Source organism: Caenorhabditis briggsae (assembly GCF_000004555.2).
Source record: "Caenorhabditis briggsae complete genome, chrX, whole genome shotgun sequence".
Lineage (NCBI taxonomy): Eukaryota > Metazoa > Nematoda > Chromadorea > Rhabditida > Rhabditidae > Caenorhabditis > Caenorhabditis briggsae.
In genome coordinates this window covers 6,239,144-6,257,793 of record NC_013491.2, presented here as the reverse complement: position 1 = coordinate 6,257,793, position 18,650 = coordinate 6,239,144, and the positions used below count along the sequence as shown (strand labels likewise).

Genomic DNA, 18,650 nt, shown 5'->3' with positions numbered 1-18,650 from the left:
GAAGTGCTGTGAACGGACTAGAATCAGTGCCTCGTCATCTTGGAAAGCGGATACAGATTCTCAATATCATCCAAAGCTCGGAAATTCTCTCAATCCTTAACAAAGGCGTGAAAGCGCTTGTTGACTGACGAAACTACATCTGAAACTTTTTCTCCGTCACAATGGAAATAAAAGAAGCCTATTTCCAGTGTCCCTATCTTTTTTATATGGATTTTCATCAGTTTCAGGAATTAAAATAAGCATATTGTCTGAATAAATATTGATTCATTTTTTCGAGCCTTTATCATTGTTTAACATAGCTCTAGTTGAAAGAGCAGACACCCTTTTCGGATAGAGTCATTTTCTTCTCAGGTTTCTGATTATTTGTCTCTTGATTGCTTCCGAAGTGCTCCACGACGTCGCGTACTTGATAAATGTTCCGATAATTTTCGAAATTCTCCTCCGAATTTTCTAAATGCCTCGATTGGACAATTATCTTCCATTGTATTGCTTCCAAACGAACGGAAATGTTTCTGAAAAATTTTGCAAAACTAATTTCCGCTTATTCAAGCTTTTTCTCGCTCACTAAAAAGTTTTTCAGCCAAAAATAGGGTTTTCGAAAATCTAAATATTGCTCCGTAAATCCACACACGCAATCCGCAATACACCGTGCACCTTCACTACACAAGGAACAAATTGTCGTCAAAAAACTCCTATTCGAAGGAGAATCTGAAAAAATGAAAATAAGAAACAGTTAAGAAATAAGATGAAATATCGATATGCTACTCAAAATAGCCGAAATCAAAAACGATAAAATTGCGAAATCTACCGTAACCATAGTTGAGAAGCTTGCTATCCGGCCAAAGTGGACCAACATTTTATCAAAAAAAATCTGTGTAAACTCATGAAATGAGTAAAACAGCTTGGTGGAAATCTTAAAACAGATATTACGAAACTGCTTTTTAGGTTAAAAAATTGAGTTTTTAAAAAGTTTAAAAAAAACGTTATCAGCTTAATGTACCAATTATGATATCGTGGAAGATTAAACTTGGAAATTTGACCATCATCTCAATTATCTGCTGATTTTTTCTCAAGCCAAAACCCTTACGATCAACATTTGAATTTGGCGCCAGACATGGAACCAGATGCATATGACCTCTTCTGTGCACGAGACGCAGTGTTGCTTGTTTTTTGAATGGTTCTCCTTTGTCCCCCCTCTCTTAGGCCCAAAATCTTTTAGTTCCTTTTTCCGTGTTTTGTTTTAGCCATCGCAGTCTCGAGTCACATCATTAGATTTTCAGAAATATCTGTAAGAAGCATACTGGTTCTCAGAAATATTTTTAGGCCTGAAATACAGTGTTTGGGCCTAAATTTTGTCGAAAAAGGTTTTTTTTCAATCTTATTTTAATTTGCGTTTTTTGCCTTACAAAATTCCCAGTTTAATCACAATAGTTTTCAAGCACTTCTCAAAGTGAGATGGTTGCCACAAGGCCTAGGGTGAAGGTTATAGGCAGATGTATGCGTATGACCTCTCTTATATACGATACTCGGTTTTGCTTGTATTTACAAGTTCTCCTTCTCATATTTTCTCAGATAATTTTTTACGTAAGAAATACAATACAACATAATACAATACAATAATGAAATTGAGGGACATCTTGATTTTTCAGATCTCAAATACAGTACTCCCTTTTAGGCCCAGAATGTTTTGTTTTCTGCTTTTTTGGCCATACCTCCTAATTTTTCTTTAAGACCTTATAAGAGCTTATTCTAGACATAATAATTGGCTATTTTGGAAAAACTTTACTCTCACTGTCAGACATATCCAATAGGTAAATCGCTGACTTTTTTGGAAATACCCAACGAAGGCGATTTGAGCATGATTTTAAGTTGATTCCTTTTTGATACATCTGATGGATCTAAAGTTTCGATTTTATTCTTCCACCCTTACCAGCTTTTCTTTTCTGGCTCGTCGATCACAGCCTCTAGGACATCGATCCGGCCTTCCCATTCGTAGAATAACTTCTCTGCACTCTCTATCAAACACATACTCATTACATGGAACCGCAACACCAGTGTTCGCTTTCTCGTGAATCATAACATTGAGGTGTCGACTAGCGCGGCACAACAGCTGCCCATCAACCGGCGGACACCGCAAGTTATGGTCCTCTAATCACGCGTTAATCTATGTTCAATCGATTAGTACATGGATATCTCAGTTATGATTAGAGATCAAAGAATCTCTAGAAAGCTGCTGGTCAGGCCTATTCCTTCACAAGGAACCTCAACACCTAACAAACCTATATTTAGGTGAAAATTTCGGGATAGGTTAGAAATCTAGACATCTCTGAAAATTTTGGAATCTGCCCGCCAGTTTCAGCCGAGATTTATCAGTTTCAGTACCAAAAATCGCCTTTCAGTGCAATATCCGGGTTTTCAAAGACGATTTTCTCAAGTCCTAGGACGTTTCGAAGCATGAATTTTTTTGTGTTATACTTAAAATATAATGAAATTTGAAATTTCTAACTTTTTCTCATAATTTTTTTTTCAATTTTCGAAGAAGTCTGGAAAATCGTGAAAAAAAACATCAAAATTACAAATTGTTGTTCTTGAGAAAATGTTTGAAATGTGAAATTTTATAAAATTCTGAATACAACACAACAAACTTCGTTGTCTGATACGTCCAAAAATTTAAGAAAACCATTTTTGAAAACGCTGATTTTGCACAGAAAGGCGATTTCTGGTACTGAAACTGATACAACTCGGCTAAAAATTTTCAGAGATGTCTAGATAGGCGATTTTTGNCCTATCCCGAAATTTTCACCAAAACCTGGGTTCGTGAGATGGTGCGGTTCCCTTGTTGAAAATATGGGACGCCTGCCAAAAAAAAATCAAAACTTGTTAGAATGTCAGAAATATCCTAGCTCACTCCTTATCATGCTCAAAATTATATCAAAGTTGGAAGGATTTGAAAAAATTCGTATGTTCTACCTAAAAAAGATTCTAAAGAAGTTGAACTTTTGGGCTGAATACTGACTCGCCGCTATTTACGGAGCTCCACAGGCGCACTGAAAAAGTTTTCAAAGTTGATCCTCCAAAAAAAACCTCCACTAATTTTCTCATTTCCTTGTTGTAAACCGTCATGTTTTTAAAACAAAAAGGTTATTCAGTCTTCAATTTTTCTGAATTTCCCTCTTTTTGTTACACCAGATTACATCTAATTTTCTTTTTTATCCCGTGACAATCCTATATTGCTAGCCTTGCTAGTACCAATTTCCTCCTCTCTTTTGGCCATATGAGCAACACCAAGTAGTCTATTCTCTTCTGTACCGTATTCGATTACACAACAGGCGGACGGATGGTGTGAAATGGAGTCATGCACGCCCCCTATTCCTTGTTGCTCTCCTTCCTAGAAAAGAACCCCGCCTTTTTTGCGCTGTATTCTCTGCGTCTCTCACTCTCCCTCTTGTCAGATGTCTGAATACAGTCACTTAGTGATACCTTACAAGTCTTCTCAGTTGTCTTATTATCTCCGGACCTTTAACATGTTTCCTTAAAAATTCAATTTTTCCAGAGCAAGCCAACGCGACACACACTGCAAGCTGACCAAGAAAACAGAGCGTTTGGTGAAAAATTCGAGGAAGCTGCAGCTCAAGATCACACAGAGCAACGATTGCAAAAATGTGTTAATCTATTTCCACACATCTACAACGCTCTGAGATGGAGCCGCGGAGAGGAAGCTGTTCAAAAATATGTTAGTTGAAATGATTTCTCTTGAAATATATTAAAAACCTAAGTTTTCAGGAAACAATCAAAGAAGTGATGGACGACTTCTTCGGACCCGCGCCTTTCACGGAGGAGGAGGAAGAGGAGCTGGTTAGCCGGGAATCGGTCCAAGAAATTTTGGACCGATTCCAGGAGCTTGCAGACAGAGATGCAAGAATTCGCAACCAAAGGTAAGGCTGCAGACCAAACTTTTGTCAGCTTCTGTCTTTTTTCAGAGTGGCAGACAATCGTTAAAAAACACGAAGACTCGAGTGAAGAGACTGATTAACGCCCCCCCCCCCCGCCCTCTTTCTAATAAAATATCGTGAAACCTGTATTAGAAGGACTCCTCTAATAGAAGGACCCCAGTGAAGAAAGTCCCCTTTCAAAATGTGTCTTGAAAACAAAAAAATTCCTGTACGTTTTCAGTGACAAAATATCCCTGGAATTCCAAAATGTACAAAAAATGTTCAAAAACACTTTTTTGCTCATAAACTTGCCAATTTTTTTGAAATTGACAGATTTTCATGAATTTAGAAAGAAAATTCGTCGAGTTTTTTTTATGAAATGCCCTTCTAATACAGGTTTTACGGTATTTACCTCTTTTACTGCATTTTACTCCGAATATTCAAAAAAAAAACTGAATATTGTGTTTTTTAATGTTTGTTTTGTGTGAATTGATCAATGAAATCCCTCAATCAAATTGAATTCAATAAATACCTCCAAATTAAAAAATTCTAATTAAAAACACGACATTTTTCTGAGCGGTCCGAAATTTATTTTTTTTCCAGAGAACTTCTGTTTCCAGGTTTGCAATCTTGCGTGTCTGGTTTGTGCGTCCAGATGTAATCGACTTTTTCGAACCCAAGTTGAAAATTGCTTCCGAAATTATTGTAGGCATTCAAAAAAAATTGCAGAAAACGTAGTTTTTTCTTGACTTAGAGCATGTGATGTTGTCTGAAACGATCATGTTTCAACTGAGCACAGTTTGACAATCTTGTTGAGTGAAAACCGCCTTGTTAATACATTTTTCCACCAAAATTAGTCTATTAAATGTCGTTTTTCAATGACCAATACTACTGCTGCCGATTGAGCCGAAAACAGCAACTGTATTCCCAATTGTCCACATCTTTTTATCATCGGAATCCTAGGATGAGCAGAATCTGGAACCACCATTGCTCGAAGCGACTGGACCTTCTAAATAGCGTCTTTTGACGGAACAATGATGCGTGGAGTATATGTGTATTTCCTAACTGAAAATAAGAAAGACGCAATTTTCCCTTCCAGCTACCGTATCCCTTACGCAATTCTCAAAATCGCGTAATCGAATCGACTCTCTCCATTGCAACTGCGCTCATCTTGACCCTCGATTTGCAAAAACATGCGATCCGCATGTCCTTTAACGCCTGTATGTGTAGGGATATTACGTCCAAAGAGGCAGAAGGCAAGTCAGCAACCACTGCGGTCGTTTGAAGGAATGGACTACTGTCACAGTTATTAATCTACCGCGATTAGCACCACATGTGTGATGGTGGGGAGAAGGTGGCAAGTATTGGGCTAGAAGGAAGGAGAAGATCCAAATAGAGAAGGGGAGAAAAACAGTATTGTCGAAAAAAGATTGGCCTAGGTAACCTGCGGGTAGAGGGTTTTTCCGGATCGGCAGTAATTGCTCCCAACTATATTTTCAGAGAAAACTTGAAGCTGCAAAAATGACAAAAAATGCTCAGAATGTATCTTTATGCTTTGCCGAAATATTACCAAATTAAAATGATCTATCTGGTATAAATTTGATCAACATTGGAGAGAGAATCGATTTCGCTCGAAATCTGCGCGTTAATATACATTTATCTAATTAGCATATCGATATGTAGTTTTCAAGTAGAGCTCGAAAATTTTCTGGAACGCTACTGATAAGGCGTATTCTCTTCTGGATACGGGACGGCTGCCACAACGTTTAAAATACCTCTAGTCTTTTCCTAGTCATCAGCAAAACAATATTGTTAGAAAGAATAATAGTTTTCTCATTTTTTGCGGAGCCAAGACTTTCGGGAAGTTGATCCTGTTAGCTGAATACTGCGTGTGACGCGTCGCTATTAATTGAGCTACGAGGGCGTATTTGGAACACTATTTCCCATTTGATCCTGAAGAAAATGCAATCTATATTCCGTCTCTTTTCCTTTAGGCCGTCGTGTCCTCAAAACCAAAAGGTTATGCAATCTTCAATTATTGAGATATCCCCTTTTCGTTAGGCCAGATTACATCTCATTTCCTTCTTTATCCCGTAACAATGTCATCTCGCTAGTTTCGCTAGTACCCCTTTTCTTCTCTCTATTGTCCACGTGAGCAGCACCAGTTGTCGTTTTCTGTAACGCGTTCGATGGGCCGACGGATGGTGTCGGATGGAGTCCGCCCCCTTTTCCTCGTTTCTCTTCTTTCAAGAAAAAAGCACCGCCTTTTTAGTCTGTATTCTCTGCGTCTCTTACTCTCACTCATCAGATGGCTATATAAGCTTAGTAGCACATTGAAATACCGCACTCGCCTTATTATCTCTGCTGCTTTGATTTGTTTCTTTAGAAGGTCTTTTTTCAGAGAGCAACCGAAGTGGTCAAAAATGCAAGCTGACTAAGAAAATAGAGCCATTGGAGAGGGACTCGAGGAATCCGCAACCGGAATCGTCGAAAAGGAATCCCCAGCTCATTTAGAGCAACAATGCTATGATCTAGTGCCACACATTTGGGAAGCCCTGAGATGGAGCCGCGGAGATGCAGCTGTTCGGGAATACGTAAGTTAAATTGAGTCCGATTGAAATATCCAAAAACCCAAGTTTTTAGCGAACGGTTGGAGAAATGCTGGACGATTTCCCGCGGCCCTTGATCTCCAAGGAGGAGGAAGAGGAGTTAACCAGCCCGGAAGCGATCCAAGAAATTTTGGATCGCTTCCAGGAGCTGGCGGATAGAGAAGCAGCAGAAAGGTGAGCATATAGATTTAATTTTTGAGTATTTTGTGAATTTTCAGAGAGGCCAACAATCGCTAGAGCAAGCCGAAACGAAAAAGACGCAAAATTCTGCGGATTGTGATTGAGTGATTCAATGTTTCTTATTTTTCCTACCATCCTCACAAATTTTTTATTTTTTATTTTTCGAATTCTGAAGACTTCAAAATGTTTTAAAAGACCCTCTCTTGTCTCTTCTTTCCATTGTTTCTGCTTTTGCCATTTCAGGCCAAATTTCACTTAACCCCAAAATCGTTCCTTTCCAACATTTCGTTGTAATTCTTCCTTCTGAATTAGTTTCTTAACCCCTCTCATCTTCTCCGTGTAATTGCGCTTTCCGCTCTCATCTCTTTTTAATCGCTATCTCAATATTTCTCTATTTTCCACCCCAAAACAGTCCTTAACCTCTCGCATTCTCCCAATCGCACTGGCTCAAAACTTATTCCCATATCAAAATATTCCCCTTAATGTATTCTTTCTATTTATAATAAATTTGATCTACTTCGTTACATCGTTCGCTGAAAGGCAACCTTCTTGTCCATATTCCGTCATTTCTTTGTCCCTCGTCACGCAGCCGTGCGCTCTTCCCTTTGAATCAACTCAATAAACTCTTAATTATTGTTACAACTGGTATTTTTTTAATATCTTTTTCCCAAACAGGCGCCTAGTCTTTGAGTCCGCACACTCCGTCGCTATCTCCGTCGTCGTTACCCTCGCTAACACAGTTAGCTTCTTCATGTTCCTATCTCATAGGGAACACAAAACATTTTCTACAAACTTTCAAAAAAAGAGTGACTATTTTTTCCAGATAACTGTCTTTTCAAGTTTGCAATCGTAAGTTTTTGTTTTTGGCGGAAAGAATTAATACACTTTTTTGAGCCCGATTCTTCCTAAAATTGTCGTTGATATTCAAAAAAAACCGCCCACAAAGAATTTTTTTTAAATTTTGAGCTTGTAGTTCTGCCTGAAACACTCATGCTCCAACTGACAACTTGCCAATCTTTCTGTTAAGTCTACTCGTCGACCCTCGATTTGTAACAACATGCCGTCCGTATCCCAATTAACGCCTTTCTGTGCAGGGAGATTATGTCGAAAGAAACAGAAGGCAAGTTGGGCAAACATTGCGGTCGTTTATTGGAGGGGTCTTCTGTCACAGTTGTTCTTTTATCGCAATTAGTACCACATGTCTGCTGATGGAGAGCAGATTTATAAGGTGTATGTGTAGAGGGAAGGTGTAGAGGGAAGGATGACGAGTATTGTGCTGGAGGGAAGATATGATCCAAACGAGAGACATGGAAAATAACCAAAAGATATTGAACTAGGGAGTGTTTTGTTGTCATCTGCTCTTCAGAGGTTTTTCGGAGTGGCAAGAGTTGCGTCTTCTCTTTCCTTATAGCGTAGCAATCGCGCACCCCCATTTTCGCCATTTTGTAGAAATTTGCTTTGAAAGCTCCTAACTAAATTCATTTCAGTCCGTTTTGGCTAAATCTTTTTTTGATCGATAGACAATTTTTCTGGCTACGCGGATACCAAAAATTGTAAAAAGTTGAACTGTTTGAACCAAGATGTGACAACGGATCCGGTTTTTTTCCCCGTTTTTTGGTTTTTTCCGCCGAACTAGGGTCTAAATCAAAAATCCGGTTTTCCCATTCGATTCGTAATTTTTATAGCTACAGTTTTTAAAAAAAACTGGATTTGCTCCAAAATTAAAAGAGAAAGTTAATAGGTATTGAGTGAAAAATTGAGGAATTGTTTTGGGGCACATGTTACAGGGTCGAAGGCCCTTCATCTGAGGCCGTATTCATGAACATTTACCTAGGTAAATGCATTTACCAAGGAAAATATTTACAAAAGGAAAATATAACGTTTACTTTACAAAAATTTTAATGGGAAAATTGATTTACACATTGGAAAATAACGTGATTGGTATTCATGAAAATTATTTTCCTAATGATAAATGATTTACTCACTTGATTTTATTTACCAAAGTTGGGGGTAGGAAAATAAGATTTTCCTTACTGGTTGGATGAAACTCATTATAATAAAGTTGAAATATTGAAACTAAAACTTTGAATTATGATGCAACTGAGAATATTATAAAGGCACACAACATTTCTAGATTAAAAAAAAATCAAAAAAGTTGCACATCCCCAAAAAATCATTTCAAAAGTTAATGAAATGACAAAAATAGCATTTTTCTGACAATTTCTAGACCGTTTCCGCTTTTTATTTTTATGTTTGGCAAAAACTAAATAATCTCAATTTTTCATTTTTTGGACCATTTCTAGAGGTGACCTATGACTGGCCTTGAGTCAATGTAACTATTTATTATTGCTCCCAAAGAGAACAGATGCTAATAAGCAAAAAAAAGTTAATTGTCAAATGAAGGTCTAGCTTTGCCAAATATTTAGATATCTATTTTTAACATAAAGTTACGTAATAGCTTTTGTCAACTCTGCCATATTTTTGTAAATTACTGTGAAAAACAATATTTCAATATAGATTACAAGGGTAAATATTTACTTCGAGTAAATCCTTGTGTGAATACGGTAAATCCATTTTTTGGTAAATCGATTTACAGGTGTAAATATTTAGAAAAAATTATCATTGAAAAATCAAAAAGAAAAAGAAAATATCAGTGACGTGAAAAAAGAAAAGTCACTGTAAATCTGAAGGAAAATGCTTTCTTTCACCAATCTTTCATGAATTTCAACCACTCTATTTTACTTTTTGTAAATCATTTACACGTTCTATTTACCTTAAAGTGAATGTTCATGAATACGGCCTCTGATTCCATCTAATTGCGCGACATAGCCGCGCCTAGCGGAATCGACCGTAGGCCGAGGACGCTAGTCCAAAGATGACTGTCTACTTTTTTCTGTAAAAAAATGTTTCGATCTAAAAATTTTTGAATGAAATCAGATCTTTTTAGTTGCAAGAGTCACCTTAAATTTTTTTTATATCTTCACAGGTCAATCGGATGATATCCTGTTCGGTGTCTTTGTTGTATTCCGGTTTGTAACTGGCTCCGGATATGTACCGCCAGTCCCGCCAAGTGTCCAACCCAAGAATGGGTCTCGGATGGGTCCCAGACCGGCTAGAGTTTGATCTCCGCGAACATACGATTTTGGAAAAGGTCGATATTTAAAAAAAAAAGAAGCAAAATCACACTTTTAACATGTTGGTGATCGTTTCAGTCAGTTGTAGACGAAGAAGAAGAAGAAGAAGAATAATAGTAATTTGTGGAAGAAAAAAATTGAAGAAGATGAAGCAAGGAGTAAGGCACATGAGTGTGATAGATTTTCAATGATGGGAAAGTTTTTTTTGAGATTTCAATTAGAAAAAAAAATAAGTTGGTGGGCCTTTAGCCGATAATCATTGAAAACAATTACCAAGACCTTCAGTTGATCCGACATCGTTTAGACAATGCTTAAAATACTTTTTTATGGATGTAACTTTCCAAACAACCAACCTTTTTTTGTGATGTACAGTGCGTCCAATAATTTTTGGGCCCCTCTCGATTTTGAGGGTTCTGAAAAAACTGAAAGAGATATGAAAATGCTGTGAATGCCATTAACAAAAAGACCCTCCTACAGGCGTCCAATGATTATAGGACCCCCCAGAAAAATGAAAAATCTCAAGTAATTTAGGAAACAAAATTGGACTTTTTTTTGTTGGAAGTGATCGAAATAGTCCTAAAACAGCCTATTTTGACGGTTTACACAATTTTTTTTCTCTTTCCAAGTTTTAGAAAAAATAATTTTCAGACATTTTGGTCATTTTTTGGGTTTTTGGAATAAATCTTGAATAGCTTTGCTCTTGGGTGAAATTTTGCTCTGGAATCGATAGGATACATGTTTACAGTAGTCTCGACCATTTAATAGTTGTTCTTATGCTGTTCTGAGCTGTTGTCTGTAACTTGTGCAAAACTGACCTTGAACTTCGTGGTTCTGAATTTTGCAAAAACTTGAATTTACAAAAAAAAAGTGTTTTTTTTTGTTTTTTTGTAATTCGCCCAGATTTTTCTTGAAACCCCTCAAAAATTTTTGTCCTCCCACATTTCATTCATTCTAAGATGCTTACCTCAAATCTTCTATTGGCGAGTTTTCCATTTTCTATTTTTCATTTATTCACTTTAAAATTCCAGATGTTAACGTTGTCAGTATTCACGACAATTAGTACTGCAATGATTTGTAATAAAACATGCAACAACTCGGCGGAATGCTTGGAAGGACTGGTTTGCAAAAAGCAGATATGCGTTGATGGACCGGTCCTCAAACGACATTCAAGATCATTCCTTGACCGTTCAAAGGCTCTTTGTGTTATACCGTTGGTTTGCTTTCCATGAAAATTTCTTCGAATAATTTTATGTTTGCAACAAAAAAATAAAGTTGATTGTTGATAAAATTAATTTTTGATTTGAAGTTATTATAATTAAAACGTACGCAAAAAATCGTTGTCTAAAGTTCAAGTGTCGAATTTATTCATGAAAGCAACATTCTCTGCCAGACTTTCTCCCTTCTCTTCATTATTGATATTTTTGCTACGATTCAATGGATTCTAAGCAAAGTCTATCGGACTTAGTCTGGGTAGACCACCAAATGGAGGAAAAACTGAATAATGAAGTGATCTTCTCTGCGCACTACTCCATCGAGATCATTTCAGCTCTCCTGTCTTCAGATGGTTAACGTTGGCTTATATTCTTCTCTACAAAGAATTGGGGTGGGAAGGATCTAAGGTTGTAAACACTGAAGACGCACTAGTAATAAAAATAGGTGAAGAAGGGTTTTTCGTACCTTCTCGGCAGACTAGCATTAGTGGGATCACGGTGGCGCAATCATGAGACGTTTTGTATTAGATTGGTAAAGAAGTGATGCACATTAAGTGCAAACTACTTCAAACCACAGACAGTTTAGTTCTTTGAAAAATACATCGAATCTTTGTAAATGTGTTGTCAAAAAAGGTCTATAATAATAGAGAACTTCGTTTTGATTAATATCCTCTTGTTTGCATAAAGTTAAAATACATTAAATACAAGTATTTCTTTTTTACGAACCTAATATTTTGAGACTCCCGAAAATTATAAATCCATAAGTGTTTTTATGAACAATTGTGTTTTTTCAAATTTTCAATGCCCTTGGATACGACAAAGTGTTCTTTCAGAAAAACTACGAACGATAATTTGAGAAGTGCACAAATGTTGATATTCAGCTGTAAAATTGTATGCCTGCGAAACATCAAGCTATTAAAAAAGAACCGATTTTATTGAACTTCTTCTTTCTTCTGCATATAAATCAGTTTGATTATCAATAAATCGTCATTCGAATAAATATCATTGACACATTTCCAAAATTGACTGCGGCTATACCAAGAAATTCTGGTCATTAAAAAATTAGAAAAAAAATCATTTTTTTACAGAAAAAAATTGTGGCAGTGTTTTTCGTCAAGTTTGAAGCTGCGCACTTTACTTTTTGATTTTAACTGAAAGTGTTGAATTTGAAACGAGTTAGACGCTAGTCCCTCTGTCCTGAGAAATATTGTAGTCCTGACACCTATTTGGTCATCCCCTTGCCCCTTGCCAGTTTTTAAAAAATGTTTTACTAATATTCCACCCATTGCTCTTCAGTCTCTCTATCATTTTTTGCAATCTCCTCTTGATTTTTATGTTTCCCCCCTTGCTTCCATATTTATAGTCACCATCAAAATTACCCCCATTGATATAGCCCTCCCTTATTGACCCACAAAAAAACCTTCCACAACGTCATCGCACATCCGCAATTTGCTCCTGGTAATACTGTAAACTCCGCCCAAACAAGGTGGGATATGCCCCGCCCATGGTGTCGGGATGCGTACGTCCATGACTTTCCTCATTCATTCACCATCTCATTTTTAGTTTACAATCTTTTCCTCTCTCTTATTTTCTGGATCTTCCTTTTCTGTTATTTCTTCGATGATCGATATCTTTAGAATCGTCTTCCTGCCTTTCCTTCTTCAATGATCTTATTAGTTTTTCGTACCTCTTCTAATTCTTCATACATTTCAGATCTTCTCCAAATATGTCTTCTTATCCAACCTCCACCATCTCGGCGAGTCTGACTCCAGAGTATGATGCACTCTGGCATAAGCTCAATCCTCTTCAACACGAAATGATTATAACTGGCGTTGGTCGTCGTGTTTATCCACTATTGGAGTATCAGTTCAGTAGCATGAATCCAGACAAAATGTACAGAGCTTCGGTTCACTTTGAATACGTTGACGACAAAAAACTGAGATTCTGCAAGGGGAAATACGTCGAGTTGGTATCCCAAGAAAAGAAGGAAGCACCACGGAAGGTACAGCACAAGTCAGGAGCAAAGTTGGGATCCAAATGGATGGCCTCCCCAGTTAATTTCGAAGACGTCAGAATCACAAATGAAAAGACGAGAGAAGAGGAAAATACCTCAAACGTATGTTTCTTTGTGAAAAGAGTAAATTTTATTTTGAGTGTTTCAGGTCCATCTTCATGCTCAACACAGATACTTGCCAGTGTTGACTATCACCGAAGAGGCAGGATTGAGCTACGAAATCCGGCTCCCACACACAGTTTTTATCACAGCCACTTTCTACCACGTAAGCTTTTAAAATACAGATCAATGAAAAATAGCTTATTACTACAGATTGATGAAGTTCGCAAGATCAAAACCGATTCAAATGAATACGCCAAATCAAATAGAGGGGATCGCCGTCGTCCCCGGGCTGTCGAATTCTCCGCCACCAGTCCGTCTACCAAGAAAAGCATAAAAGAAGCTCCAGTTCAAAGAGAAGCCGTCCCAGAAGCTTCAGTTCCTTTTATCCGAAACTCGTTTCCAAACTCACCATCCATCGATCTTGCTATCTTGAGTACTCTTACATTCCCATCCGCTGGTCTCTTCACTCAAACTCAATCTTCAGCGACCATCCCCGCAGTCCAAGGCGTCTCATCAGCCGATCCATTGAATGCCTTCTCCGCGATCCCATGGTTGATGAATAATCCATTTCTGTTGGCTGCAATGGGACTTCAATTCCCAATCATCCCATTCCCGTATTTGCCTTCAACGCCGGATTCGCCGCTCACTCCAACTTCTTCTATTTCTCCAGACTCTGAGCCCACACAACCGGTAGATCCAGTAAAGGCTGCAGTTATCAATAAGGTCATCAATGAAGAGGTCGACGCATGAATCCAAAATTTTCCATATTTCCTTTTCGTGCTTCAACGACACAATTCTGTGATCCCAAAACTCTATTCATCCCATCTCTTTGTCTTCTCTTGAGCCCTACATCCCATACACACCGATCTTTCTCTTTTTTTTTTGAATCTCTCACCAAAATTGAAAAATGCATCACTCCTTCCATCCACCTATGACATGATTTTACAGTTCTTTTTTGTTTTTCGTAGTACTAAATCAATAATAAACTTTAAAAGCCTTTTTGTCGTTCGTTGGATAGCTTTTTTAGACCTGATGGCGAATTAAAGTTCTTAATAGTCGAACAGGAAAAGGATTACTGTAGTGGATCATCAATTACTCTGTCCGCACTATTTTTGAAAATCTTTAAACGTTATCGATATTTCCAGTCTTTCAATTAAGACTCCAACTTTTTCTTCAAGTGAATTTGAATAATAGATTGTTCTGTTCACTTTAAAGAGCACAGGAAAATAACTATGCCAAATTTTTTATTTGACCATATTTTTCTGAATCGAAAAAAGAAAAGACGACATTTGAAGATAAAACTTGTAACACCATCCTCCTTCAAACCAGACTTCAGTTCAATTTTCGACTACTGAAACTAGCGAAAAATGCGAACCTTGGTTTTGTTAACCACTCTTATCATTTCCTGCCTCTCAACCGAACTGGAAATTCGAGTGAACAAATCGAACTGCTATTTCGAATTGTCTCTATAAAAACTTCGGCACTGTTCTAGCATCGCGGAACGAAAAAAATCACGGAACCAAAAAAAAAACAAACAAAAAAAACATCCTTCCTAGTTACCGTATTCCTTACGCAATTCTCGAAATCGCGCAATCGATTCACCTCTCTCCATGACGCAACTGTGCTCATCTTGACCCTCGATTTGTAACAACATGCCGTCCGTATCCCATTTAACGCCTTTCTGTGCAGGGAGATTATGTCAAAAAAACAAAAGAGGCGAAAGGCAAATTGGCAAACATTGCGGTCGTTTATTGGAAGGGACTCCTGTCTCAGTTATTTTTTTACCGCGATTAGTACCACATGTCTGCTGATGGAGAGCAGATTTATAAGGTGTATGTGAAAAGGGAAGGTGAATACGGTGGCGAGTACTGCGTTAGAGCGAGGAGAAGACTCAAACAGAGAAATGAAGTCGAAAACCGATTGACCTAGGGAATGTTTTGTTGTCATCTGTTGCTCAGAGTTTTTTCCAAATTGACAAGAATTGTTTCAAGTCTATTTTAGAGGAACACCAGGCAAAAAGGATATAGTCCTCATTTTGAGCGTTTTTTATGTCAAAATTACCGATTTTCTGTGAATTTTTTCAAGTATTCAACGGAAAGATGGCCGTGTCACTATATTTTAAACAGATTAAGCATGTCATAATTGTGCTAGGAAGATGCTTTTTAACCACCATGTTGAAAGATTCGCTGAAGTGCGATGTCTAGAATAGTCCTCATTTTGAGCGCTTTTTAGGTTAAAATTACCGATTTTCTGTGAATTTTTTCAAGTATTCAACGGAAAGATGACCGTGTCACTATATTTTAAACAGATTAAGCATGTCATAATTGTGCTAGGAAGATGCTTTTTAACCACCATGTTGAAAGATTCGCTGAAGTGCGATGTCTAGAATAGTCCTCATTTTGAGCGCTTTTTAGGTTAAAATTACCGATTTTCTGTGAATTTTTTCAAGTATTCAACGGAAAGATGACCGTGTCACTATATTTTAAACAGATTAAGCATGTCATAATTGTGCTAGGAAGATGCTTTTTAACCACCATGTTGAAAGATTCGCTGAAGTGCGATGTCTAGAATAGTCCTCATTTTGAGCGCTTTTTAGGTTAAAATTACCGATTTTCTGTGAATTTTTTCAAGTATTCAACGGAAAGATGACCGTGTCACTATATTTTAAACAGATTAAGCATGTCATAATTGTGCTAGGAAGATGCTTTTTCACCACCATGTTGAAAGATTCACTGAAGAGCGATGTCTAGAATAGTCCTCATTTTGAGCGTTTTTTAGGTCAAAATTACCGATTTTCTGTGAATTTTTTCAAGTATTCAACGGAAAGATGGCCGTGTCACTATATTTTAAACAGATTAAGCATGTCATAATTGTGCTAGAAAGATGCTTTTTAACCACCATGTTGAAAGATTCACTGAAGTGCGATGTCTAGAATAGTCCTCATTTTGAGCGTTTTTTAGGTTAAAATTACCGATTTTCTGTGAATTTTTTCAAGTATTCAACGGAAAGATGACCGTGTCACTATATTATGAACAGATTAAGCATGTCATAATTGTGCTAGAAAGATGCTTTTTAACCACCATGTTGAAAGATTCACTGAAGTGCGATGTCTAGAATAGTCCTCATTTTGAGCGTTTTTAGGTTAAAATTACCGATTTTCTGTGAATTTTTTCAAGTATTCAACGGAAAGATGACCGTGTCACTATATTATGAACAGATTAAGCATGTCATAATTGTGCTAGAAAGATGCTTTTTAACCACCATGTTGAAAGATTCACTGAAGTGCGATGTCTAGAATAGTCCTCATTTTGAGCGTTTTTTAGGTCAAAATTACCGATTTTCTGTGAACTTTTTCAAGTATTCAACGGAAAGATGACCGTGTCACTATATTTTAAACAGATTAAGCATGTCATAATTGTGCTAGAAAGATGCTTTTTAACCACCATGTTGAAAGATTCACTGAAGTGCGATGTCTAGAATAGTCCTCATTTTGAGCGTTTTTTAGGTTAAAATTACCGATTTTCTGTGAATTTTTTCAAGTATTCAACGGAAAGATGACCGTGTCACTATATTATGAACAGATTAAGCATGTCATAATTGTGCTAGAAAGATGCTTTTTAACCACCATTTTGAAAGATTCACTGAAGTGCGATGTCTAGAATAGTCCTCATTTTGAGCGTTTTTTAGGTTAAAATTACCGATTTTCTGTGAATTTTTTCAAGTATTCAACGGAAAGATGACCGTGTCACTATATTATGAACAGATTAAGCATGTCATAATTGTGCTAGAAAGATGCTTTTTAACCACCATGTTGAAAGATTCACTGAAGTGCGATGTCTAGAATAGTCCTCATTTTGAGCGTTTTTTAGGTTAAAATTACCGATTTTCTGTGAATTTTTTCAAGTATTCAACGGAAAGATGACCGTGTCACTATATTATGAACAGATTAAGCATGTCATAATTGTGCTAGAAAGATGCTTTTTAACCACCATTTTGAAAGATTCACTGAAGTGCGATGTCTAGAATAGTCCTCATTTTGAGCGTTTTTTAGGTTAAAATTACCGATTTTCTGTGAATTTTTTCAAGTATTCAACGGAAAGATGACCGTGTCACTATATTATGAACAGATTAAGCATGTCATAATTGTGCTAGAAAGATGCTTTTTAACCACCATTTTGAAAGATTCACTGAAGTGCGATGTCTAGAATAGTCCTCATTTTGAGCGTTTTTTAGGTTAAAATTACCGATTTTCTGTGAATTTTTTCAAGTATTCAACGGAAAGATGACCGTGTCACTATATTTTAAACAGATTAAGCATGTCATAATTGTGCTAGGAAGATGCTTTTTAACCACCATGTTGAAAGATTCACTGAAGAGCGATGTCTAGAATAGTCCTCATTTTGAGCGTTTTTTAGGTTAAAATTACCGATTTTCTGTGAATTTTTTCAAGTATTCAACGGAAAGATGACCGTGTCACTATATTATGAACAGATTAAGCATGTCATAATTGTGCTAGAAAGATGCTTTTTAACCACCATGTTGAAAGATTCACTGAAGAGCGATGTCTAGAATAGTCCTCATTTTGAGCGTTTTTTAGGTCAAAATTACCGATTTTCTGTGAATTTTTTCAAGTATTCAACGGAAAGATGACCGTGTCACTATATTATGAACAGATTAAGCATGTCATAATTGTGCTAGGAAGATGCTTTTTAACCACCATGTTGAAAGATTCACTGAAGTGCGATGTCTAGAATAGTCCTCATTTTGAGCGTTTTTTAGGTTAAAATTACCGATTTTCTGTGAATTTTTTCAAGTATTCAACGGAAAGATGACCGTGTCACTATATTATGAACAGATTAAGCATGTCATAATTGTGCTAGAAAGATGCTTTTTAACCACCATGTTGAAAGATTCACTGAAGTGCGATGTCTAGAATAGTCCTCATTTTGAGCGTTTTTTAGGTCAAAATTACCGATTTTCTGTGAATTTTTTCAAGTATTCAACGGAAAGATGACCGTGTCACTATATTATGAACAGATTAAGCATGTCATAATTGTGCTAGAAAGATGCTTTTTAACCACCATGTTGAAAGATTCACTGAAGTGCGATGTCTAGAATAGTCCTCATTTTGAGCGTTTTTTAGGTTAAAATTACCGATTTTCTGTGAATTTTTTCAAGTATTCAACGGAAAGATGGCCGTGTCACTATATTATGAACAGATTAAGCATGTCATAATTGTGCTAGAAAGATGCTTTTTAACCACCATGTTGAAAGATTCACTGAAGTGCGATGTCTAGAATAGTCCTCATTTTGAGCGTTTTTTAGGTCAAAATTACCGATTTTCTGTGAATTTTTTCAAGTATTCAACGGAAAGATGGCCGTGTCACTATATTATGAACAGATTAAGCATGTCATAATTGTGCTAGAAAGATGCTTTTTAACCACCATGTGAAAGATTCACTGAAGAG

The 18,650-nt window shown here is 36.9% G+C and overlaps 4 protein-coding genes across 4 annotated transcripts; all 4 read left to right on the top strand.

Moving 5' to 3' along the window:
- Positions 1-2,185: 2,185 nt before the first annotated feature.
- Positions 2,186-3,999, top strand: CBG04531 (the record flags this gene model as incomplete). Its single annotated transcript, XM_002644110.2, has 4 exons — positions 2,186-2,236; positions 3,554-3,733; positions 3,784-3,935; positions 3,981-3,999. The coding sequence occupies 4 exons, from the start codon at positions 2,186-2,188 to the stop codon at positions 3,997-3,999; spliced, it is 402 nt and encodes a 133-aa protein (XP_002644156.2).
- A 1,126-nt stretch (positions 4,000-5,125) lies between these two features.
- Positions 5,126-6,778, top strand: CBG04532 (the record flags this gene model as incomplete). The annotated part of the gene is made up of 4 exons (XM_045239267.1): positions 5,126-5,237; positions 6,390-6,526; positions 6,576-6,715; positions 6,760-6,778. The coding sequence occupies 4 exons, from the start codon at positions 5,126-5,128 to the stop codon at positions 6,776-6,778; spliced, it is 408 nt and encodes a 135-aa protein (XP_045092683.1).
- A 3,136-nt stretch (positions 6,779-9,914) lies between these two features.
- CBG04533 lies at positions 9,915-11,084 on the top strand (the record flags this gene model as incomplete). The annotated part of the gene is made up of 2 exons (XM_002644112.1): positions 9,915-10,013; positions 10,884-11,084. The coding sequence occupies 2 exons, from the start codon at positions 9,915-9,917 to the stop codon at positions 11,082-11,084; spliced, it is 300 nt and encodes a 99-aa protein (XP_002644158.1).
- A 1,708-nt stretch (positions 11,085-12,792) lies between these two features.
- On the top strand, positions 12,793-13,932 carry CBG04534 (the record flags this gene model as incomplete). Its single annotated transcript, XM_002644113.1, has 3 exons — positions 12,793-13,182; positions 13,229-13,345; positions 13,393-13,932. 3 exons carry the CDS (start codon positions 12,793-12,795, stop codon positions 13,930-13,932), a joined length of 1,047 nt encoding a protein of 348 aa, XP_002644159.1.
- Between the last annotated feature and the right edge of the window lie 4,718 nt (positions 13,933-18,650).